The sequence below is a fragment of the Rhinoraja longicauda genome, chromosome 38, assembly GCF_053455715.1.
Source record: "Rhinoraja longicauda isolate Sanriku21f chromosome 38, sRhiLon1.1, whole genome shotgun sequence".
Lineage (NCBI taxonomy): Eukaryota > Metazoa > Chordata > Chondrichthyes > Rajiformes > Arhynchobatidae > Rhinoraja > Rhinoraja longicauda.
This window is the reverse complement of record NC_135990.1, coordinates 3,376,539-3,403,640: the sequence shown is the minus strand read 5'-3', so window position 1 is coordinate 3,403,640 and position 27,102 is coordinate 3,376,539. Positions and strand designations below refer to the sequence as shown.

The 27,102-nt window shown below is 46.1% G+C and overlaps 1 protein-coding gene across 1 annotated transcript in view; it reads right to left on the bottom strand.

Moving 5' to 3' along the window:
* Positions 1 to 26,482, bottom strand: part of hcn4 (hyperpolarization activated cyclic nucleotide-gated potassium channel 4) — a 274,698-nt gene extending 248,216 nt beyond the window's left edge. Inside the window, exon 1 of the mRNA XM_078429699.1 lies at positions 25,770 to 26,482. Within this exon, the coding sequence (XP_078285825.1) occupies positions 25,770 to 26,482 (713 nt within the window). The remainder of the gene's footprint in view (positions 1 to 25,769) is intronic.
* Positions 26,483 to 27,102: the final 620 nt, after the last annotated feature.

Here is a 27,102-nt window from a genome sequence, read left to right as displayed (position 1 = left end):
TCCTTAGTACCTAATCAGATGTACAGCACTTTGGTCAACGTGGGTTGTTTTTAAATGTGCTATACAAATAAAATTGACTTGACTTGACTTGACAGAGGTAAGTGCGACAGGCCTGTAGTCATTAAGACCAGCGATCCTTGTCTTTTTGGGTACAGGGACAATAGTGGAGACCTTGAAGCAGGCAGGGACAGTGCAGGTTTGCAGGGACTGGTTGAAAATGTCTGTGTAGATCGGTGCCAGTTGTTCGGCACAGAGCTTGAGGTCTGTGTGTGTGTGTGTGTGTGTGTATATATGTGTGTATGTGTGTGTGTGTGTGTGTGTGTGTATATATGTGTGTGTGTGTGTGTGTGTGTCTGTGCGTCTGTGCCTGTGTGTGTGTGTGCATGTGTGTATATATGTATCTGAGTGCATATATATATATGTAATATTAGTGTGTGTGTGCGTGTATGTATAATAATAATAATAATGCATTACATTTATATAGCACTTTTCAAACACTCAAAGACGCTTTACAGGGATGTAAAATTAAAATCAATCTAATTACTTTTGAAAGCAGAGTAGCAGTTTTGATGCACAACATAGTGTATATTTAGTGCAGGAATTAATTTCTAGACTGCCAGGTATTTCTTGCTTCTGTTGATTTAAACATTTAACTTGGATAAAACTGTCCAAGAGTTTATCGTCTACTCTGACAGCTTCATGGAAGGTTTATCCTTTCACTCTTTCGAAGTTGAGATCAAGTTAAGGGATGTGTTTTTCAGTTTAGTTTAGTTTAGCTTTGAGAAAAAGCGTGGAAACAGGCCCTTCGGCCCACCGAGTCTGCACCGACCAGCGATCCCCGCACATTAACACTATCCTACACACACTGCCCAGGACAGGAAGGCTCTGCGGAGAGTAGTGCGTTCGGCTGAACGCACTATGGGAACTACACTCGCCCCCCTGCAGGACTTATACATCAGGAGGTGCAGATTCAGAGCCAGCAACATTATGGAGGACCCCTACCACCCCAGCAACGGACTGTTCCAGCTGCTACGGTCAGGCAAAAGCCTCCGCTGTCACGCTGTGAAAACAGAGAGGATGAGACGGAGTTTCTTCCCACAGGCCATCAGGACTGTTAACTCTCATATCACCAGGGACTAATTTAATTTACTGTATTAATTTATTTTTTGTGTTAAAAAAAAAAAATTGTTTTTCTATTCTGTTTTGTAGTTTAGCACAATCCGCAGGTGTTGCCACTTTCATTTCACTGCACATCTTGTATGTGTATGTGACAAATAAACTTGACTTGACTAGGGACAATCTACACTTACACCAACCCAATTAACCGACAAACCTGCACGTCTTTGGAGTGTGGGAGGAAACCGAAGGTTTCGGTGAAAACCCACGCAGGTCACGGGGAGAACGCACAAACTCCGTACAGACAGCACCCGTAGTCAGGATGGAACCCGGGTCTCTGATGCTGTAAGCGCTGTAAGGCAGTAACTCTACCACTGCGCCACCGTGCCGCTACACAAAACTTCACTGACAAGGTTTGAGCTATAGATCGAGAGCTGGTGTGTCTGTGAGGGGTCACAGATTTAAGACCATAAAAAACATATGACAGCACAGACACTAAAAGCTGGAGTAACTCAGCGGGACAGGCAGCATCTCTGGAGAGAAGGAATGGGTGACGATTCGGGTCGAGAACCTTCTCCAGACCGTCTGAAGAAGGCTCTCAATCCGAAACGTCACCCATTCCTTCTCTCTAGAGACGCTGTCTGTCCCGCTGAGTTACTCCAGCATTTTGTATCTATCTTCGGTTTAAACCAGCATCTGCAGTTCCTTCCTGCAAATACAAGACTGGCACAGGACATAGCAGAATAGAAGGGTCTCGACCCGAAACGTCACCCATTCCTTCTCTCCCGAGATGCTGCCTGACCTGCTGAGTTACTCCAGCATTTTGTGAATAACTCGATTTGTACCAGCATCTGCAGTTATTTTCTCTACCCTTCAAACACAGGGGATCCTTTACAAATACAGCAAAGTCCCTCTAAAAATATTGCACCTCGTTAATTCAGCATAGTCTATGAAGGGATCGAACAAAAAAAAAAGTTCCAGTGATCACAACATTGCCTGTGCAAATGCAGGGAACACCCCCATAATTACAGCCTCGGTAAATCGAGTATACCATTATGAATGTAACACACCCCAGTAAATGCAGCACAGCCTGTGATCACATACAACAGGACAGTGCCTATAATCACAATGTACTCCCTGTAAATACAGGGAATTCCCTTTAATTACAGTACATCCTCCATAAATGGAGCACAGCCTTATAAACACTGCACACCCATGCATCTGGTGCTCGCTTTGTGAATAAATGGATGAACACAGCCACGATCACACAGTACAATCCCTCTCAGTTCAGCAAAGTCCCTTTAACTATAGTCATAGAGTGATACAGCGTGGAAACAGCCCCTTCAGCCCAACTTTTCCACACCCAACTTGCCAACATGTCCCAGCTACACTAGTCCCACTTGCCCGTGTTTGGTCCATATCCCTCCAAACCTGTCCCCTCCATCTACCTGTCTGACTGTTTCTTAAATGTTGGGATAGTCCCAACCTCAACTACCTCCTCTGGCAGCTCGTTCCATACACCCACCACCCTTTGTGTGAAAAAGTTACCCCTCAGATTCCTATTAAATCTTTTCCCCTTCACCTTAAACCCAGGTCCTCTGGTCCTCGATCTCCCTGCTCTGGGCAAGAGAATGTGTGCACCTACCTGATTTATTCCTCTCATGATCCCTCTCACCCTGGTCACAAGCTATTCGAAGCACTTCCCTCTGGAAGGCGACTCCGGACTGTCAAAGCAGCCACAGCCTGACATAAAAACAGCTTTTTTCCACGAGTGATAGTTCCACTCAATAACCAAAGTCTGTAGTCTCTTTTTTGCTCTGGTTTATTTCCACCCACATGTTTAGACCGTAATGTTGTATCCTTATTGCTGTGATGTGTTTATGCTTTATTCTTAATTGTTAACTGTATGTTTGTGTCGTCATTTGTGAGTGGAGCACCAAGGCACATTCCTTGTATATGCACATACTTGGCCAATAAACCTATTCATTCATTCATTCATTTTAAACACCTCTGTAAGATTGCTGTGATAAAATTACTCAGCAGCCTCAGTAATTGGGGCAGCCCAATGCAAATACAGAATGTGTAAAACACATATTACAACTGAACCATCAAATAAATGTCAACATTATACTGTAAAATGAGATAAGACAGCTAAACAACGTAGCACTGAAGCCTTTAATTGGGAACCACGATTTCATTTGGAAGCTCCAGTTATTTTAACATACAGAGATTCTAAATCTGATGTAGTTGGTCTTATGATAAAGAGCTTTGTGAATCTGTGCAGCCCATGAAGGAAGCTCCTCAGATGAGGGACTCCCCTGGGATTAGTGAGTGTTCACTGTTCTTTATTCATAGACCAGGAGAGCGTATATCACTGCGCTCAAGCTAAAGAGGCCACGCAGAACATTTAATCAGTATCTTTGTCCTAGTTTGTTCATCCAAAGTCTATTCTGATGAATGCATTTATTCAAAAACCGTTAGCCTTTCTACCCTTTCTTAATATTAGCTAATCTGCCGTGCACTGTCAAAATTTACTTTTCTATTTCCAACTTTAAACTATACCCTTAGAGTCATGCTGCATGTGAATAGGCCCTTTGGCCCAACTTGTGCTTGTCGACCAAGATGCCCCATCTACGCTAGTCGCACCCTGCCTGCGTTTGGCTCATATCCCTCTGAACCTCCCTATCCATACACCTGTCCAATGTTAATTTTAGTCAGCGGGTCAGGCAGCATCTCTGGAGAGAAGGAATGGGTGACGTTTCGGGTCGAGACTGAAGAAGGGTCTCGACCCGAAACGTCACCCATTCCTTCTCTCCTGAGATGCTGCCTGACCCGCTGAGTTACTCCAGCATTTTGTGCCTACCTTCGATTTAAACCAGCATCTGCAGTTCTTTTCTACACAATGTTAGTTTTAGTTTAGTTTAGAGATATAGCAAAGTATCTTTTTCTTTGCCACCTTTATTTTAGTTTTGTTTATTATTTTATCTTTTATTTATGTGTTGCAATTTTTTGCCCCCAGTTCAAACCAGTAGATTCTTCCTTCATAAACTCACCTGTCCCAAGTGGCGAAAGCCAAACTAATTGTGACCCCCACAATCAGGGAGATTGGTCTCCGAGCAACATGTAGGCCTCAGGCTTGAACCCTGAGGCCCCAAATCCAGAACACCTTGACAGCTGTCAAAGGCATTTTAATAACTTTTCAATGTCTATGATAAAGGAATTTAATAACTATACAAATCAACTTTTACTTTCAGTTTAGTTTAATTTAGAGATACAGTGCGGGAACAGGCCCTTCGGCCTACCGAGTCCGCGCCGACCAGCAATCCCCATACACTATCACCAGCCTACACACTAGGGACAGTTTACAATCTTTACAGAAGCCAAATACCCTACAAACCTGTACGTCTTTGGAGTGTGGGAGGAAACCAGAGCACCGGGAGAAAACCCACGCAGTCACTGGGAGAACGTACAAACTCTGTACAGAGCACCCATAGTCAGGATCGAACCCGGGTCTCTGGCACTGTAAGACAGCAACTCTACCATTGCATTACTGTGGCACCCTGTAGCTAACTATTTAATATTATTAAAATATTTAATATTTTGAATTATTATTTTAATTATTAATCAAATATTAAAATGGTATTAAAAATGTAGTTTGAAAATTCTTTGGAATATACAATATTCTGGAGGGGCTTGACAGTGGAGTTGCAGGATTGATGTTTTCACTTGCTGAGGTGTTTCGAAGCACAGTCACAGAATACAGAGTTGGCTATTCAGGACACGTGCGGCACGGTGGCGCAGCGGTAGAGTTGCTGCCTTACAGCGAATGCAGCGCCGGAGACCCAGGTTCGATCCCGACTACGGGTGCTGTCTGTACGGAGTTTGTACATTCTCCCCGTGACCTGCATGGGTTTTCTCCGAGATCTTCGGTTTCCTCCCACACTCCAAAGGCGTGCAGGTTTGTAGGTTAATTGGCTGGGTAAATGTAAAAATTGTCCCTAGTGGGTGTAGGATAGTGTTAGTGTGCGGGGATCGCTGGTCGGCGCAGACTCGGTGGGCCGAAGGGCCTGTTTCTGCGCTGTATCTCTAAACTAAACTAGACAGAGATTGATTTATTAGTTGAAAGATACAGCATGGAAATAAGCCCTTCAGCCCAAAGAGTTCACGCTGACCATCATTCACCCACTCACACTAGCTCCACGTTATCCCACTATCGCATCCACTCCCGACACACTTGGGGCAGTTAACCCATAAACCCGCACATCTTTGGGATGTGGGAGGAAACCGGTGCACCCAGAGGTAACCCACGAGGTCACAGGGAGAACATGCAAACTCCACACAGACAGCACCCGAGGTCAGGATCAAACCGGGGTCTCTGGCGCTGTGAGGCAGTGGCTCTACCATTTGCGCCACTATGCTGTTTATGCAAAATTAATTTCACTACGTCATGATTAACTGCACATGTGACAATAATTCTCCATTGAACCATTAAATAGGCTCCGGGGATCTCTGATGGAATTGATCAGATGGGAACGCTTTGGGATATGATGACGATGGGTCAAATGTCCTCGGTTTTATTAAGGGGAGTTGCCGACTATGCGGGAAGTGCAATTGTATTTTTTTTAAATTTTGTGATAATGTGTTTAATCATTTGGAAAAGACAAGGGTGGCTCGGTGGCGCAGCGGTAGAGTTGCTGCCTTACAGCGCTTGCAGCGCCGGAGACCCGGGTTCCATCCCGACTACGGGTGCTGTCCGTACGGAGTTTGTACGCTCTCCCCGTGACCACATGGGTTTTCTCCGAGATCCTCAGTTTCCTCCCACTCTCCAAAGATGTACAGGTTTGTAGGTTAATTGGCTTGGTGTATGCGTATAAATTGTCCCTAGTATGTGTAGGATATTTGCGGGGATCGCTGGTCGGTGCGGACTCGGTGGGCCGAAAGGCCTCTTTCCGCGCAGTATCTCTAAACTAAACTAAACTAAACTAAAAGATAACAACACAAGGAGAGCCATTATTAAGGTTGCAGCAGTTTTCATCTTCATAGGGCATTAGATGCTTTGCATCAAAGGGTACAAAGTGCTGGAGTAACTCAGCGGGTCAGGCAGCATCTCTGGAGAACATGGATAGGTGACGTTTCACAGAGTGCTGGAGTAACTCATTGGGACAGGCAGCATTTCTGGAGATCATGGATAGGTGGCATTTCACAGAGTGCTGGAGTAACTCAGCGGGTCAGGCAGCATCTGTGGAGAACATGGATAGGTGACGTTTTGGGTCGAGACCCTTCTTTAGACTTCGAGACCCTGGTTCTCACTCATTGATATGCTTTTGACATGAAGACACTTTTTTTAGCGTTAGAAACTTGGCAGCCAATTTCCATGGGCAACATCCCACAAACAGCGATGTAATATTGATCAGAGAAGCAACCAGATACCTCTATTCAGTTGCCAACAGGAAACACGCAGTTAGTGGCAGATGTACACTGAACTCTACTTCTGACTTTCAGCTTCTGCAAAGTCATTGCGACTGAATTTCACAACAGAACACAACACAGAGATACGAGGGACATAGGGTTCATGCCGGAAACCAGTGCTGAAGTTCAGCAAAAGAAGACACATAAAATGCTGGAGTAACTCAGCGGGGACGGGCAGCATCTCTGGATTGAAGGAATGGGTGACGTTTCGGGTCGAGACCCTTCTTCAGACTGATCGCATTATTTTAACTGTCTGTGAATTAGTCTCCGACTGACATGTGGGCTTTCTGCGGACTGAATGACGGAAGTGTTGCTGCTTTAGAGCAAATTCAGTTTCCTCTGAAACTAGGGAATCCAATTATTTTAGCAGTGAGAGAACTGTACATGTGTAGGAAGAAACTACAGATGGTTGTTTACATTTGGTTACACAGGGAGAAGGCAGGAGAATGGGGTTAGGAAGGAGAGATAAATAGACAATAGCCAATAGACAATAGGTGCAGGAGGAGGCGATTTGCCCCTTCGAGCCAGCACCGCCATTCAATGTGATCATGGCTGATCATTCTCAATCTGTACCCCATTCCTGCCTTCTCCCCATACCCCCAAATCAGCCATGATTGAATGGCAGAGTAGACTTGATGGGCCGAATGGCCTAATTCTGCTCCTATCACTTATGACATAACCTTACACTCGTTTCCACACCTTACACTTCCATATCTCTCGTTTCCATCTGCCCTTGCTCTCAATCTGAAGAGGGGTCTCGATCCGAAAAGTCACCCATTCCTTCTCTCCAGAGATGCTGCCTGTCCCGCTGGGATCCTTATACGCTGTTCCTAGTTCCACATTGGTTGGGCTATGTAACTTAGGATCATCCCAAAGACCACGGGGATGTCTGCTCAAACTTAATACTTAAACGAGAGATTCAGAAGCTACACATAGAAATAAATATCGTTCTTTCAGCTACAATTATCAATAAATTTGAAATGACTAAATGAATCCATTTTAAGTTGAGAGACACAAAATGCTGGAGCAACTCAGCAGGTCAGGCAGCATCTCTGGAGAAAACGAATAGGTGACGTTTGGGTCGAAACCCTTCTTCAGACATTTTAAGTTATTTTAATTTTCCACAATGCAACATATTATATTTAAAATATACTAGACCAAGTGGACCCGTTGGGCCCAAACCTCTCCTGCATTGGTGCAGCACCCTCCCCCTCTCTCATCAAACCCCCCCTCCCCTCTCCCTTCTCCCTTCTCCCCCACTCCCCCCTTCCCCCCACCCTCCTCCCCTCCCCCTCCCCTCTTTTTAAACTTTAAAATGTGAATAACTTAAAAAATATAACACCGATTTCAATAAAACTACTTGCATTATCACTAAAGTGACAATGGTGAGTAAGGTGGGCCTAAAATTGCCGCGCTATCGTGCACCGTTTTGGCTGAAGTTCAGTCACAAACAAGATAACAAACGAGAGTTTTAGTATACAGATGGTACATGAAAATTACTTAGATGATACTTTTTAAATGACGGTGGTATTTTGTACTTTAATGATGGATACGATAATGGCATTTAAGAGGCTTTTACATAGGCCTCTATCTAAATGCAGGGAGTGGAGGGATAAGGATCACATGCAGGCAGAGGAGATTTACTTGGTATCATGTTCAGCGTGGACATCGTGAGCCAAAGGGCCTGTTCCTGTGCTGTACAGTTCTATCAAAGATAGACACAAAATGGTGGAGTAACTCAGCAGGACAGGCAGCATCTCTAGAGAGAAGGAATGGGTGACGTTTCGGGTCGAGACCCTTCTTCAGACTAATGCACGGCCTCAACCCGAAACACCACCCATTCCTTCTCTCCAGCATTTTGTGTCTATCTTCGATTTAAACCAGCATTTGCAGTTATTTCATGCAATATGTTCTCTGTAATGGAGTGATGTTTCCTGCTGATGTTTTCAATGCAACTAACCCTGTCACAACTTCCCTTAACGCATCTATACACTGTAAATGGCTCGATTGTAATCATAGAAACATAGAAAATAGGTGCAGGGGTAGGCCATTCGGCCCTTCGAGCCTGCACTGCCATTCAATATGATCATGGCTGATCATCCAACTCAGTATCCCATACCTGCCTTCTCTCCATACCCCCTGATCCCTTTAGCCACAAGGGCCACATCTAACTCCCTCTTAAATATAGCCCATGAACTGGCCTCAATCATGTATTGTCTTTCCGCTGGCTGGTGAGCAAGCAACAAATGCCTTTCACTGTATCTCGGTACACATGACAATAAACTAAAGTAAACTAAACTAAACTGCTTTTGGTGAGAAATTGTTGGCCATGCAGCCCAAGCATAACTTATCAATTCTTACACAGCTGAGGTTTCTGTGTAAAGAACTCTTTGTCCTGTGGTATATGCCCGTGTCATAGACAATAGACAATAGGTGCAGGAGGAGGCCATCCGGCCCTTCGAGCCAGCACCGCCATTCAATATGATCATGGCTGATCATTCTCAATCAGTACCCCGTTCCTGCCTTCTCCCCATACCCCCTGACTCCGCTATCCTTAAGAGCTCTATCTAGCTCTCTGTTGAATGCATTCAGAGAATTGGCCTCCACTGCCTTCTGAGGCAGAGAATTCCACAGATTCACAACTCTCTGACTGAAATTTTTTCCCTCATCTCAGTTCTAAATGGCCTATCCCTTATTCTTAAACTGTGGCCCCTGGTTCTGGACTCCCCCAACATTGGGAATATGTTTCCTGCCTCTAACGTGTCCAACTCCTTAATAATCTTGTACGTCATATCAAACTAACAGCAGGAGAACTTGTTTTCCCGAATTTAAAATGTTGCCTGCCTCCCTCCACTTGACCCTGAGGTGGTGTGAAATGGAACCATAGAGTCATCCAGCATGAAACAGGTGCATTACCGTGTCTTGCCTTAACATGTAAGAGTATGGAATTCACTGTTTGAAAGGGTGACAGAGGCAAAAGTTTACCACAAGGATAAGCACTTGAAGAACTGTGAACAGCAGGACTATGGGCTGAGAACAGGAAAGGGAGATTAAAGTCATGCCCAGACTGAAGAAAGGTCCCAACCCAAAATGTCACCCATCCTTTTTTTTAGAGATACAGCGTGGAAACAGGCCCTTCGGCCCACCGAGTCCGCACCGACCAGCGATCCTCGCACATTAACACCATCCTACACACACTCGGGACAATTTTCATTTACCAAGCCAATTAACCTACATACCTGTACGTCTTTGGAGTGTGGGAGGAAACCGAAGATCTCGGAGAAAACCCACGCAGGTCACGGGGAGAACGTACAAACTCCGTACGGACAGCACCCACTGTCAGGATCGAACCCGGGTCTCTGGCACTGCTTTCACTGTAAGGCAGCAACTCTACCACTGCGCCACCGTGACCGACCACATCTTTTCTCCAGAGATGCTGCCTGACCCAGAGTTTCTCCAGCACTTTGTGTCTATCTTCGGTGTAAACTAGCATCTCCAGTTTCTCCTTACACATTTTTTCTGCTTACTCTGCAAAATCTCCTCAAGGTATGCCTACTTCAAATAGGTTCTCCACCAGTCTCGGATGTGACTTCTGTGAGACCCTCTCTCACTGCTCCCCCTCTGTGGAGTCTGAAGAAAGGTCCCGACCCATTTTTCTCCAGAGATGCTGCCTGACCCGCTGAGTTACTCCAGCGTTTAGCGTCCATCTTAATGTAATGCACATTGGGTTAGAGGACAGATTGGCCTCTTTGTCACTGAATCTAGGATCCTATGACTGAATTTGGTCGGCGCAGACCCGGTGGGCCGAAGGGGAAGCTTCCACATTGTAAAACACAATGGCTTGTCCTGAGGGCGTGAAAGATACAGCTTTCACATTAAGAATTCACATTAATTATGTAGGAGATAAAGTAAACTCATTAGTATCAAGTAAAATATTAATTGTCTCTTAATTGGACTTTTGTAAACAAGAATTTGCACAACATGTTTATACAATCCTTTGGGTGCAAGTTAAAAGATTTTAGATGGAAACTAGACCAAGTGTTGGGCCCAAACCTCTCCTCCATTGGTGCAGCACCCTCTCCTCCCCCCTCCGCCCCTCCCTCCATTCACCCCCTCCCTCCCCCCCCCCACTCCCTCCACCCCTTACTCCATCCCCCTCCTCTACCCCTCCCCCCACCATCCCCCTCAACCCCCATTATCCCCCCTCCTCCCCCTCTCCCTCCACCCCCTCCCTCCACCACCCCTCCTCCCCTTCCCCTCCACTCCCTTCCCTTCCCCTTCCCCCCTCAACCCCCCTTATCCCCCCCTCCCTCCCTCCCTCCCTCCCTCACTAGGAGATATATTTAAACTTTAAAATGTGAATAACTTTAAAAATATAACACCGATTTCAATGAAACTTCTTCCATTAGCACCAAGGGATGACAGTGAGTAAGGTGGGCCTGAAATTGTCACGCTATCGTGTACCGTTTTGGCTGTAGTTCAGGAACAAACAAACAAACAAACAAGTGTTTTAGTGTATAGATAATTAACAAACGTAGCAGAACTGCAGGAGATAGAACCAATCCACTTGTTCTTCTATTCTAACTCCATCTATATATTTTGCCCAACTTGCTCACGCCGACCAACATATCTATACTAGTTGCACAATAGACAATAGACAATAGACAATAGGTGCAGGAGGAGGCCATTTGGCCCTTCGAGCCAGCACCGCCATTCAATGTGATCATGGCTGATCATTCTCAATCAGTACCCCGTTCCTGCCTTCTCCCCATACCCCCTGACTCCGCTATCCTTAAGAGCTCTATCTAGCTCTCTCTTGAATGCATTCAGATAATTGGCCTCCACTGCCTTCTGAGGCAGAGAATTCCACAGATTCACAACTCTCTGACTGAAAAAGTTTTTCCTCATCCTGCACCTGTTTGCATTTGCCCCATATCTCTCTGTACCTATCCTATCCATGTACCTGTCCAAACATTTATTAAACATGATCGTATCTGCCTCAACTACCTCCTCTGGCAGCTCGTTCCATATACCCACCACCCACTGTGTAAAAACGTAGCCCCTCAGGTTCCCATTAAATCATTCCTCTAAACCTATATCCTCCTTCTCCTGAAAAAAAGATTGCTTTAAAAAAAAGACTTAATTTATTAATACCTTTCAGAGTTTAGACAGGATATCCTTTCTCAGTCAGGGCCGACATTCAACTGCAGGCTACAGCAATGTAGCAACCTATAAATTAACACTCGGTGTGGCCAAGTGTTTAGAAATGAGCTACCTTGGCCAGCAAAGCACACATCTTGTGAATGAACAAAGTGGCACCCCTGGTAGCTATAAGGAAATAACAGCAACTTACACACAAAGCCCATCAATCTAACTTTCCACATCAACAAAAATATCAATTAGATATGTTATCAATCATAATATGTCATTCGTTCAGTGTCACCAGCCATAGTCTAAGGTCTACCTTCTCAGTTGCTTGACTTCCACACATTACAGACTACAAATGGACTAAAATGCCATCATAATGGATCTGTTCCAACCATTTCACAGTTTGAACAAATGATATTTATCTCAGTCGGCGCTGTTACTGCTGGGGATTGAAATAAATAAGTGGACAGAATTCATATTGTCCATAACAGTTGCAATGCCCTCTAAAACAGACACCAGAGGATACGTATCTACCAATTTAAAACACAGAAGACAGCTCTGAACAGATAAAGTGCAATAAATATAATGACAGAGTGAAACATCTTATTGCCAACAGTGAAAGTTTATGGGTCATTCTCTGTGTATAAATACACCGATCCCTGGTTGAGTATAAGCAAAATGGATTGGTCTGGTTTATAATGACTTGTGATTATACAATTTATCAAGCTGTTTTAAGATGACCAAAATTGGTCATAAGGTCATAAGTAAATGGGGGAAGAATTAGCCCATTCGGCCCATCAAGTCTACTCAATCACAATCAATCAATCACAATAATACTTTATTAGCCAAGTATGTTTTGCAACATATGAGGAACTTTATTTGCCATACAGTCATAACATTAAAAAGCAACAGGACACAAAATATATTTTAGCATGAACATCCACCACAGTGACTCCTCCACATTCTTTACTGTGATGGAAGGCAAAAAAGTTCAATCTCTCCCTTCTTTGTCCTCCAGCGGTCGGGGGCCTCGAACCTTCCGTTGACGGGACGATCTTGACTCCCATAGCCAGCGGTGGGCCTTCCTCATCTACTCCGCCATTCAATCATGGCTGATCTATCTCTCCCTCTTAACCCCATTCTCCTGCCTTCTCCCCTGACACAGCTACCAGACTTGGAGGGCATCTACAACACACGATGCCTCAGAAAAGCCACCAGCATCCACAAAGACTCTTCACACCCCTGCAACAGTCTGTTCGAACTCCTTCCATCGGGCAGACGATACAAGGCCTTCTACGCCCGCACCTCCAGACTCAGGAACAGCTTCATCCCCAGGGCCATAGCTGCTATGAACTGGTCCTGCTGAGCCGGATGGTCACATCGCACAGTGATCCGGCACAGATCAACTTGCACTCTATCCTGTCTAAAACTGTTACAATTGTTTCATTGGGTTGCTGTTGTCTAAATTAATTAAATTATTGCATCGTATGGGAGGCGCATTCCCAATCTCGTTGTACCCCTGGGTACAATGACAATAAAGATATATTGTATTGTATTGTATTGTATTGTAGTACTGGAATGATATGCTTCCTTGAAGCAGCATCAAAGTTAGGCACAATGGACACATAGGGAACTGAGGATGCTGGAATCTTGCATGTCTTACACCGAGCGACATAGTGAGGCAGCTGTAGAGCTGCAGCTTCACAGCTCCAGAGGCCCGAGTTCACTCCTAATTTTGGGTGCTCTCCGTGTGGAGTTTGCACGTTCTCCCTTTGACTGCGTGGGTTTTCTCCGGGTGCTCCGGTTTCCTCCCACATCCCAAAGACGTGCAGGTTTGTAGATTAATTGGCCCTCTGTAAATTGTCTCCTAGTGTGTAGGGAGTGGACGTCACGTGTGGCGGCGCCTAACGGCTGCGGCTCGCTGGCAGTCTGTTTGTCCTTTGTCCTTTTTTGTTTGTGTGTTGGTGTTGGGGTGTTTTGTTTTTGGCTGTGTATGTGTGGGGGGTGGGGTGGGGGGGGTGGGGTGGGGGGGTTGGGTGGGGTGGGGGAAATCTTTCTTTTTTTAGGTCTCTTCCTCGGGCCGCGGGGCCTTCCATCGCCCGGTGCGGCTCGGCCGCGGGACCTTCCATCGCCCGGCGCGGCTCGGGCGCGGGATTTTCCATCGCCCGGTACGGCCGTGGGACTTTCCAGCGCAGCGCGGCTCGGCCACGGGGCCGTCCATCGCCCGGTGAGGCTCGGCCACGGGGCCTTCCATCACCCGGTACGGCCGCGGGACTTAACAGCGCTGGTGCGGCTCGGCCGCGGGACTTTCCATCTCCTTGCGGGGGCTGTGCGGGTCGGTCGCCTCGGTAGGGGTCAATCTGTCTGTCCGTGGGAGGGGCATGGGGGAAGAGAGAGGAAGTTTTTTTGCCTCCATCACAGTGAGGGGGTGTTTGGAGTCACTGTGATGGATGTTTGTGTTGGGGTTGTGTGTCTTGTGTTTTTTGTTTTTTTGTACTTTGTACTGCTGGCAAATTAATTTTGTTCGGTAAAACGAATGACAATAAAGCTATTCTGTATTCTGTAAAAGTGGGATAACCATAGATATAGTGTGGAAGTGTGACCGTTGGTTGGCATGGACTTGGTGGACCAAAGGGCATGTTTCCATGGTGTCTCTCTAAACTAAGAACACACAATGCTAGGGTAACTCTGCAGGTTGGGCACATCTCTGGAGAACATGGATAGGAGGTTTCGGGTCAAGACCCTTCTTCATTTAGGCACACACACATTGGAAGCTATTAGAACTGATAACTTTGGACAAAGGTTATCGGTCATAGTGTCATGGAGACATACAGCATGGAAATAGGCCCTTCGGCCCAACTTGCCTATGCTGACCAACATGCTCCATCTACACTAGTCCCACCTGCCTGCATTTAGCCCATATCCCTCTAAACAACACAATACAATACAATACAATATATCTTTATTGTCATTGTACAGGGGTACAACGAGATTGGGAATGCGCCTCCCATACGATGCAATAATTTAATTAATTTAAACAACAACAACCCAACGAAACAAATTGTAACAGTTTTAAGACAGAATGAAGTGCAAGTAGATCTGTGCCGGATCACTGTGCGATGTGACTATCCTGCTCAGCAGGACCGGTTCATAGCAGCTATGGCCCTGGGGATGAAGCTGTTCCTGAGTCTGGAGGTGCGGGCGTCCTATCCATGTACAAGGTACTGTGAGGCAGCCGCTCTACCAGCTGTGCCACTATGTGCCTCTGTTCAACACAGCATTGAATACAACATATACGGACAAATTATCAGGTAGTCTATTAATATCATTTCTCATTAAGGGAGTATCAAGGTTCTAGTGTACATCTGTGTGGGGAGATTGAACCTAGCAAAATCGTGGAAATCTTTTAATTCAGACTCAAAGGGCACTAATAGAGGTCAAATGTTGGCCTGCTTTACTTCACTCTGAATGTTTAGTTTAGTTTAGAAATACATCGCGGAAACAGGCCCTTCGGCCCACCGAGTCCGCGCCGACCAGCGATCCCCGTACACTAACACTATCCTACACACGCCAGGGACAATTTACATTTTATACCACGCCAATTAACAATAGACAATAGGTGCAGGAGGAGGCAATTCGGCCCTTCGAGCCAGCACCGCCATTCAATGTGATCATGGCTGACCATTCTCAATCAGTACCCCGTTCTTGCCCTCTCCCCATACCCCCTGACTCCGCTATCCTTAAGAGCTCTATCTAGCTCTCTCTTGAATGCACTCAGAGAATTGGCCTCCACTGCCTTCTGAGGCAGAGAATTCCACAGATTCACAACCCTCTGACTGAAAAAGTTTTTCCTCATCTCCGTTCTAAATGGCCTGCCCCTTATTCTTAAACTGTGGCCCCTTGTTCTGGACTCCCCCTAACCTACAAACCCGCACGTCTTTGGAGTGTGGGAGGAAACCGAAGATCTAGGAGAAAATCCACGCAGAGAGAACGTACAAACTTCGCAGAGACAGCACCCGTAGTCAGGGTCAAACCCGGATCTCTGGCGCTGTAAGGCAGCAACTCTACCGCTGTGCCACCATGCCACCCCTATGAATCAAGCTACATATTAGAAAAACAACAGCAGGAATAGCTAGACACAAATACAAACATCACGTCACCTAAACCTGATAACATTTTTTTAAATTATTGCATTAACAAAACAAAATATCAAGAATGACAAAGCGAGAGGCAGCCATAACTAAATATTGACTGCACTTCACAGCTTCTGCAGTGAGAACAAATACAATCTGTACAGAATGGCTTTCCGTGGATATGTGTGGTTCCAGTCTTATTATTCCCTTTGAATATTCTATTACTGAAACACGAAGACAATTAATCTTACCTCTGTTAAAATGATCATAGAAAATTACCATTCTGGAACACCCTTTGATTAGTAACAGTGTCTTGATTAGCACGGGTGCCTGGGGTTACGGGGAGATGGCAGGAGAATGTGGTTGAGAGGGAGAGATAGATCAGCCATGATTGAATGGCAGAGTAGACATGATGGGCCGAATGGCCTAATTCTGCTCCTATGAACTTATGCTAAGAATGAACTGTTAAAACTAATTCAAAACCAGGGGTTAGTTCTGCATTGTGAAATAAAGTCTTGAAATGCCTTGAAAGCTGCAGTCAAGACTCATAATTTATCAAACTGATATTTTGTGAGGTGTCTCTGTTTAAATGGAGGAAAGTCATTCCTATTGTGTGCTGACTGGATGATTTAATCTGTGGTAGGAATTGCCCTGATTTCTTTGTCAGTGCTTTTTGGTTATCGAGGAGAAAACTGACCAATGTTTCATCTTTCAAAGGTTTAGCGGATGTTGGGTAAACTGAGGAGGATTGATTGATTGAAAGACACTGCATGGATTTAGGCCCTTAAGCCGACTGAGTGCATGCCAACCATCGATCACCCGTTCCCACTCGATCTTCGTTCTCACCTGCTCCCTCAATTTTACAGATGCCAATTGACCTATAAACCCGCAATGTGGGAGGAAACCAGATCACAGTCACGGGGAGAATGTGATTACTCCACACAGACAGCACCCGAGGTCAGGATTGAACCAGGGTCTCTGGTGCTGTGAGGCAGCAGCTCTACCAGCTGCGCCACCGTGCCGCCAACAAAATAACTCCCTTGATTTAAGGCCTTTAACATTCACTGGGAGCGAATATACCGTCTGTATCCAACAGTGCAGCACTCCCTCAGTACCACAATGAAGTGGCAACATATATCTTTACACAGGGTCTCTATTCCGTGGAGCGCAGGAGGATGAGGGGAGATCTTATAGAGGTGTACAAAATCATGAGAGGAATAGATCGGTAGATGCACAGTCTTTTACCCAGAGTAGGGGAATCGAGGACCAGTGGACAGGTTCAACATATAAAAGATTTAATAGGAATCCGAGGGGTAACTTTTTCACACAGTGTATGGAACAAGCCACCAGAGGAGGTAGTTGAGGCTGGGACTATCCCATTATTTAAGAAACAGTTGGATAGGTACATGGATAGGACAGGTTTGGAGGGTTATGGACCAAGCGCAGGCAAGTGGGACTTGGGTAGCTGGGACATTGTTGGCCGGTGTGGGCGAGTTGGGCCAAAGGGTCCATTTCCACATTGTATCACTCTATGACTCTAGGTCTAGCTCCTGTAATTAATCTGAAGGCTTTACTGAAGTCTTTCCATTCACATGTTTGGAATAAAAGGAGGTGAGATGAAGAAAAACCTTTTCAGTCAGAGAGTTGTGAATCTGTGGAATTCTCTGCCTCAGAAGGCAGCGGAGGACAATTATCTGAATGCATTCAAAAGAGAGCTAGATAGAGCGCTTAAGGATAGCGGAGTCAGGGGGTATGGGGAGAAGGAAGGAACGGGGTACTAATTGAGAATGATCAGCCATGATCACATTGAATGGCAGTGCTGGCTCGAAGGGCCGAATGGCCTCCTCCTGCACCTATTGTCTATTGTCTATTGTCTAAACGGCACGGTAGCGCAGCGGTAGAGTTGCTGCTTTACAGCGAATGCAGCACCGGAGACTCAGGTTCGATCCTGACTACGGGTGCTGCACTGTAAGGAGTTTGTACGTTCTCCCCGTGACCTGCGTGGGTTTTCTCCGAGATCTTCGGTTTCCTCCCACACTCCAAAGACGTACAGGTATGTAGGTTAATTGGCTGGGTAAAGGTAAAAATTGTCCCTAGTGGGTGTAGGATAGTGTTAATGTGCGGGGATCGCTGGGCGGCACGGACTTGGTGGGCCGAAAAGGCCTGTTTCCGGCTGTATATATATGATATGATATGATAAATGAACTAAACATGCTTCTCATTTACATCAAAGAAACTGCGGGCTTCCCACACACTACACCCTGCAGTTGGTACAACATGAAGAGGTGGTGATGCAATGCACCACACTGAAATTGTGTGTGACTCATTAGACCACAGACTACATAGCTTTACAATCAATGTGATTCAAGATTAATCAGCTGGGGAAAAGCATGATTGAAAAAGATGATACACGTTTACACCAAGAGCTGTCACAACACATTCCAAAGCTATATCCTAAACTGCCTGCATGCTTTAACATACAGGAACAGCCTAGTGGTGCAGCAGTAGAGTTGCTAGCTCACAGTGCCAGAGACCCAGGGGTTCAATCCTGACTAAGGGGGCTGCCTGTGCAGAGTTTGCACGTTCACCCCATTACATAGAAACATAGAACACCTGTTCAGTACTGCCTTCAACCACTGAAGGTCACCTCACCTTCTGTCTCCTTTCTCTGTTCGTTTATTTATTTACTTATTTATCTATTTATTCATTTCCCTATGTTCTCTAAATCTCTGTAAAGCGTCTTTGAGTATATGAAAAGCGCTATATAAATAAAATACATTATTATTATTATTATTAGAAAACATAGAAAATAGGTGCAGGAGTAGGCCATTTGGCCCTTCGAGCCTGTACGCACCGCCATTCAATATGATCATGGCTGATCATCCAACTCAGTATCCCGTACCTGCCTTCTCTCCATACCCCCTGATCCCTTTAGCCACAAGGGCCACATCTAACTCCCTCTTAAATATAGCCAATGAACTGGCCTCAACTACCTTCTGTGGCAGAGAATTCCACAGATTCACCACTCTCTGTGTGAAAAAAACGTTCTCATCTTGGTCCTAAAAGACTTCCCCCTTATCCTTAAACTCTGAACCCCTTGTTCTGGACTTCCCCAACATCGGGAACAATCTTTCTGCATCTAGCCTGTCCAACCCCTTAAGAATTTTGTAAGTTTCTATAAGATCCGATTACCGCATGGGTGACCTCAGGTTTCCTCCTACATTCCAAAGACGTGCAGGCTTGTTGGTGGAATTGGCCTCTGTGTAAAATTGCCCCTCGCGTGTAGGAAGCAGATGCCAAAGTGGGATCACTGAGAACCCGTGTGATGTCTGGTCAGCGTGAACTTGGTGCGACAAAGGGCATGATTCCACGCTCGATCTCTAAACTCAACTAAATAAACATGGTCTAAATTTTGAAAAACCATTAAATGTGTTTGCAATAGACAATAGACAATAGACAATAGGTGCAGGAGGAGGCCATTCGGTCCTTCGAGCCAGCACCGCCATTCAATGTGATCATGGCTGATCATTCTCAATCAGTACCCCGCTCCTGCTTCTCCCCATACCCCCTGACTCCGCTATCCTTAAAAGCTCTATCTAGCTCTCTCTTGAATGCATTCAGACAATTGGCCTCCACTGCCTTCTGAGGCCGATAAGTAGTAATCAGATTGGACTTGTGAGAACTCAGTGCTGGGTTATGTATAAATACGAAGATGAAATATGAATTAGATGGCAGAAGCAAAAATGTTGTTTTTGTTTTGATTTTGATATTTTGCTGATCATAGTTCTAAATTGTGATATTACTCATGGTCTCATAATTTCAGATGGCATTATATCACTGGCATTATTACTTAACATGGAAGGTGGAATATAGAACAGTACCAGTACAGGAACTGGACATTTTGCCCACAGTCTGCATTGAACATGATGTCAAGGTAACCTAATCTCCTCTGCCTGCATCTGATCTGTATACCACCATTTCCTGTGCATTCAGGTGCATATCTAAAGGCCTTTTAAATGTCAGCTTCCAGCACAATCCCTGGCAGCGCGGATAACACTACGACATCCATTAATTCTATTTCTTTATTTGATCTATTGAGGATGTCCCGACGCCAGCTGAGTCTTATGAGAATCGAATCGACTATATTTACCAGGATAAAACGCGACAGGCAAAAAAAAAATGTTATGTCCAGTCTCAAAAGAAGACATGACATTGCTTTTGAATGAAAAGTGCTGTATCGTTAGTCCATGGACATTGGGGTAGCTAGATCTTGTTGGAACTCTCTTCCACTCTACCCTGCGATGGCATGGATTTGTACCCTCCTGTCTGCCCAACTCTCATACCCTTGAATACTGTCTACCCTTGTCTACCTGGGTCCGTTTCCCTCCGTAATTCAAAGCCTTCCCGTGATGTGCAAGAACGACTGCAGTTTTTGTGGCTCAACTCCCAAGGGCAGTTCACAGATAAGTTGTGTGCAGTTTTTGAAATTCCTTATTGTGCAAATCAACTTGTCTTCTAAGAACTCAATGGGTCAGCCAGCTATTGTGGAGGGAGAGCTCTGGTCGACGTTTCGGGTCCGGACTCTAGACAATAGACAATAGACGCGGGAGGAGGCCATTCGGCCCTTCGAGCCAGCACCGCCATTCAATGTGATCATGGCTGATCATTCTCAATCAGTACCCCGTTCCTGCCTTCTCCCCATACCCCCCTGACTCCGCTATCATTAAGAGCTCTATCTAGTTCTCTCTTGAAAGCATTCAGAGAATTGGCCTCCACTGCCTTTTGAGGCAGAGAATTCCACATCAAAACGCAATCACCCTGCTCGACCCGTTGAGTTCTTCCAGCAATTTGTTTTTGTTCCAGATTCCACTCTCTGTTGAGCCTCTCTCCTGTCTTCTACCGCGCATTTCAAGCGCCTCTGTCTTTAATGTAATGTTAGCAATTGTTTTGTCTTGTTGCACTTCGTTAGGAAGTGTGGTATGTTGAGTTTAACCTGTGGATAGACACAAAATGCTGGGGTAACTCAGCGGGACGGGCAGCATCTCTGGAGAGAAGGAATGGGTGACATTTCGGGTCGAGACCCTTCTTCAGACTGAGAGTCCAAACGTCACCCATTCCTTCTCTCCAGAGATGCTGCCTGTCCCGCTGAGTTACTCCAGCATTTTGTGTCTATCTTCGGTGTAAACCAGCATCTGAAATTCCTTCCTACACGTTATACCACGTGTTAGATATTGCCAATGTGCAAATCAGATACTTACCAAATGGATTATGTCTTTGAAAGGGAGGGAAACGACGTCGATTAAATAGGTAGGACCAATGGACTTTGTTAGAATAGCAGATATGAATTTCACCCGAAAGTTTTGAGTTTGTGTGTCAATATGCGCTGGTGCCATTTCGGGACTGGTGGGATGGTAAAGATGGAAACTCCTCTCTGGACTCAGATGACAACTATAAATTAGTGACACCTTGCCACCGCAGTTTATCATATCATCTGAAGGCATGGACAAGGTTAAAGCCTTGTAATCGCTGTTGTACAACCATTAGCATTAATAATGGAGAAATTTCCCTCATGTCTTTTAGGTCTTTGCCAATCCTTCGACGGGTTGAGAGGGGAAGAATCTCTATGTTTACCAATCGATAGACATAGTGTAAGAAAATAACTGCAGATGCTGGTACAAATCGAAGGTATTTATTTCACAAAATGCTGGAGTAACTCAGCGGGTCAGGCAGCATCTCAGGAGAGAAGGAATGGGTGACGTTTCGGGTCGAGACTGAGGAAGGGTCTCGACCCGAAACGTCACCCATTCCTTCTCTCCAGAGATGCTGCCTGACCCGCTGAGTTACTCCAACATTTTGTGAAATAAATACCTTCGAAGCGATAGACATAAAACTATCCTATAAAGAAAAAAAAACGAGTGAGGCTGCTAGATTGTTGGTGAAATTCTGGAGAACTTTAATTCTGCACCACGCGAAAAACTATTTTTTTTAAATCGCGTTGTTCAGTTTTAATCAGAGGTTTCCACACATGGGGCCATTCGCACCTTTATTGAGGGGCCACAGTTTAAGAATAAGGGGTAGGCCATTTAGAACGGAGATGAGGAAAAACTTTTTCAGTCAGAGAGTTGTGAATCTGTGGAATTCTCTGCCTCAGAAGGCAGTGGAGGCCAATTCTCTGAATGCATTCAAGAGAGAGCTAGATAGAGCTCTTAAGGATAGCGGAGTCAGGGGGTATGGGGAGAAGGCAGGAACGGGGTACTGATTGAGAATGATCAGCCATGATCACATTGAATGGCGGTGCGTACAGGCTCGAATGGCCGAATGGCCTCCTCCTGCAACTATTGTCTATTGAGCAAATTCACAAGTATGGAGACCCCCTGCTCTGCGATGAACGTTTGTTATTGAACGGTGGTGTAGATTCAATGGGCTCTGTTAAAATAGCAGGCATTAATTGTACTCTGAAGCCTCAACTACCAGTGTCCACTTTCCCTTGAAAGAGGCAGCCGCAACTACCAAGTGAGAGTTTTCAGAACCAAGGATAACTACCGACCGGTCAACAGACGTTAATGTAAATGTAAAGCGCAGCCGAGCTTCTTAAGTTATATCGCTGGCTTCTTAAGTTGTCTCCACCCCCTTCTCCCCACCACCCTCTCCCCTATCCCCCCCCCCCACCCTTCTCTCCCTTCCACCTCCCATTTTGACTTTATTTGAATTTGAGGAAAGATATTCTTGCTATTGAGGGCGTGCAGCGTAGGTTTACTAGGTTAATTCCCGGAATGGCGGGACTGTCATATGTTGAAAGACTGGAGCGACTAGGCTTGTATACACTGGAATTTAGAAGGATGAGAGGAGATCTTATCGAAACGTATAAGATTATTAAGGGGTTGGACACGTTAGAGGCAGGAAACATGTTCCCAATGTTGGGGGAGTCCAGAACAAGGGACCACAGTTTAAGAATAAGGGGTAGGCCATTTAGAACTGAGATGAGGAAAAACCTTTTCAGTCAGAGAGTTGTGAATCTGTGGAATTCTCTGCCTCAGAAGGCAGTGGAGGCCAATTCTCTGAATGCATTCAAGAGAGAGCTGGATAGAGCTCTTAAGGATAGCGGAGTCAGGGGGTATGGGGAGAAGGCAGGAACGGGGTACTGATTGAGAATGATCAGCCATGATCACATTGAATGGCGGTGCTGGCTCGAAGGGCCGAATGGCCTCCTCCTGCACCTATTGTCTATTGTCTATTAATTGCGCATTTGGAGATAGTGTTATCCAGTTGTGAACGCTTGCCTGTTCAAACTCACAGCTTCCTCCCAGCAATTATCAGGCTATTGAATAAGAAGGAACTGCAGATGCTGGTTTAGACCGAAGACAGACACAAAAACAAGCTGGAGTAACTCAGCGGGACAGGCTGCATCTCTGGAGAGAAGGAATGGGTGACGTTTCGGACCCATTCCTTCTCTCCAGAGATGCTGCCTGTCCCGCTGAGTTACTCCAGCATTTTGGTTCAACCAGGCTACTGAACGCTACATCCTCCAACTAAGCTACGAACTGCATGGACTCGGGGACATTGTTTTCGTCTTTGCGCCAGTATTATTTTCTCTACATATACTGAACTTTTTTTGGTTGTATATGATGGTGTTTTGCAGAGTACCATCTTTACATATCTGTTGTGGTGTTGCAAGTAAGAATTGTATTGTGTTTGAAGGAACTGCAGATGCTGGTTTAAACCGAAGATAGACAACAACAAAAAAAGCTGGAGTAACTCAGCGGGACAGGCAGCATCTCTGGAGAAAAGGAATGGGTGACGTTTCGGACCCGTTCCTTCTCTCCAGAGATGCTGCCTGTCCCGCTGAGTTACTCCAGCTCTTTTGTGTCTACCTTCGTAAGAATGTAATTGTTCCCTTTCTGGACGTATGGCAATAAAACACTCTGGACTCATGACACTGCGAGATCACCAGTTGCCACAGTTCGAGGTAAAGGGATTGTTGAAGGCGGCGGGTTTTTTTTTGTACTCGTAACATCATCTGTTTATTTCCTTCACAGATGCCGCCCGACCCTACCGCTGAATTTCTCCAGCGCGTTGTGTTTTGCTCAAGATTCCAGTGTTCGCAGTCTCTTGGGACTTAGCTTTCTCCTCTCGCTCCCCCCCCCCCCCCCCTCCCCCGCCCCACAACCTTCCCTTCTCGTTCACTCCAGTTGACCAACAGAAAATGCATTCAGGAGGAGAGCAAATTGTATCGATGCCCTACTTTGCAACGAGGCGGACCATTAGACCCACCTGCCTACGGTTCGAAAACTGTGCGGAAAAGATTGTAAACAGCTCCAAATATCCCGGCTATGTACTCTAACATACTTTAAAAGTTCGAGCATAAATTTACCCTGTACACAAAAAAACTATTGTGATTTGCCGACACGATTAAAATTGAGATCTATTGGAAATAACACCGCGTATATTTCTCCAGGCGATTACCCAACTATATATCTCCTATTCACAAAATGCTGGAGTAACTCAGCAGGTCAGGCAGCATCTCAGGAGAGAAGGAATGGGTGACGTTTCGGGTCGAGACCCTTCTTCTGAGTCTGAAGGAGGGTCTCGACCCGAAACGTCACCTATTCCTTCTCTCCTGAGATGCTGCCCGACCTGCTGAGTTACTCCAGCATTTTGTGAATAAATACCATCGATTTGTACCAGCACCTGCATTATCTTCTTATATATCTCCTATAATGTGTACAAATTCAAGGGGGGCGTCAGTGGATATATTTTTTAAAAGCTGATCCCCGCGTTGATATCTAAGCAAAACGCAAAGCGCTGGTGGAACTCAACGGGTCAGGCAGCATCTGTGGAGGGGAATGGACGGTCGGCATTTCGGGTCGGGGCTGATGGGGTACGAGGGTCGACCTATCTTTTCCAGCTTTACTCCGCTTTACTCTGATGTGAGTCTGAAGAAGGGTCCCGACCCCAAGCACCATTTCTCCATTTCCCACCCCAGGCGCTACCTGAATAGAAACATAGAAACATAGAAAATAGGTGCAGGAGTAGGCCATTCGGCCCTTCGAGCCTGCACCGCCATTCAATATGATCATGGCTGATCATCCACCTCAGTAACCTGTACCTGCCTTCTCTCCATACCCCCTGATCCCTTTAGCCACAAGGGCCACATCTAACTCCCTCTTAAATATAGCCAATGAACTGGCCTCAACTACCTTCTGTGGCAGAGAATTCCACAGATTCACCACTCTCTGTGTGAAGAAATGTTTTCTCATCTCGGTCCTAAAAGACTTCCCCCTTATCCTTAAGCTGTGACCGCTGGTTCTGGACTTCCCCAACATCGGGAACAATCTTCCCGCATCTAGCCTCTCCAACCCCTTAAGAATTTTGTAAGTTTCTATAAGATCCCCCCTCAGTCTTCTAAATTCCAGCGAGTACAAGCCGAGTCTATCCAGTCTTTCTTCATATGAAAGTCCTGCCATCCCAGGGATCAATCTGGGGAACCTTCTCTGTACTCCCTCTAAGGCTAGAATCGCCAAGTTCCTCCAGCACTTTGTGTTTTTTTTTTGCTCAGGATCCCCGCCTCTGCCGGTCCCTGTCTCCACAATAAACGCTCGGTTCTAGGTTTCTAGTAAGGGGGGCTTTTCAACACGTTGTGGCAATTGATCCTATGCTGACCGATGAAACTATGGAATTGGCACCTCTGGTTTGTAACATTGTAAGAGTAGCTCGTCTCCTTCAAACTTCATTCCCAGTCCACAGTTTTTTCGCGTGTGCAATGGGTAGTATTATTATTTGGAGGAAGAATTTACAATGAATTTGAAGTTGTTGGTGTGACAGTTCAGTAAATAAATAGAGTGAAGGTCTAATCTTTAAATGCTGGAGTAACTCTGCAGGACAAACCATGAGGAATAATCTTACCTGAAGTCGCTGTAAGGGTGAACAATCCAAAATCCAGCCGATTTGACCCGCTCCTGTTCCCTTTCCACCGCTTTCTGGCTGCCAAACATTCTCAGGGAAAACTTGTTAACTCCCGGCTGCAACATGGCTCCGAATTGTCTTTGCAAGAAGCCGCTTTGACTCGCCCTCAGGTCGTCTTCCAGGAAGATCTGGTCGGCGCCGTCCGCCTTGAAGAGCGCCGACCTCGCCTCTTGGTCGGCTGCCGCCTGCCTCCTGACCCCCGACCGCCCCCCACTCTCCTCCGAGGCAGTCCCGGAGCTGGACCCGTCCTCGCTGCCCGGGTTAGTGCCCTCGCTGGGTGTGGACTCCCCCTCGCCGATCAAGCGCTTGCCCTCCGCCACGTCGGCTTCGTGGAGGTGCCTGCTGGCGATGGAAGAGACGCTTCCTCGGAACCGCCGGCAGTCCCCGTTGGAACTAGTCTTGATCAGGTCAGTCTCCATGGTCTTGGCTTCACCGACCTTGGCATCTCCAGCCCACCTGGCGCCCCCCACCGTGGGCGAAGGCAGATGCTTCATCTTGATGCTCCTTCTGCCCGGCTCCCTGTCTCCATCGCACTCCATCAAGCCGTCTTTGGTCCCTATGGTCGGGGGGAGGCTGTACAGTCTCTTCCGCATGGCGGGGGGCAACCTCTCCATCTCGCCTCCACCACCAAACCTGCCCTTGTCTTCCAACATGCCGCTTGTGAATGCGGCCGCCGAATCACTGGCATCTCCGGAGAGCACGGACCATCTCAATCAACCACACACGAGCAGAGAGAGAGCAAAGGCGAACATCATCACCCACCCACCCCCCTCCCTCCCTGCCTCCCTCCCCCTTTATCACAGCATCTGCTCCCTTCAACTTTCTCTCACACAAGCCGAAGAATTATCTCTCCCGTCTTCGATCCAAACGCCGGCGGATTTCCCCCCCGATGGAGAAACAACGACCAATTGTGTTTTTGGTTTTTTTTTTAAACACAAAATAAAATTTTTAAAAAAACACTGGGGAAATTGAATTAGCAGGCGTTTACCCTCCTGGTTAAACGGCAGAGACACAAGGCAGGCTTCCAGTTGTCTGCATCACTGCTCCACAAGATTAGATCGCACGAAAAATACAGAGGAGAATTCTTATTACAATGGAGAAGAGCGCTCCGTATCCTTTACCGACCAGCGCCTTCAATGTGAAGGGAAATCTGATCCTCTGGGCTGCTATAGGAGACACCCTCCCAAGTATGTGTTAACCCGAGAAGCCACCCTACCATCCGAGCCACGTAATACCGGGGTTGGCAGAACAGTTGTCTCTTTAACAGTTCCTA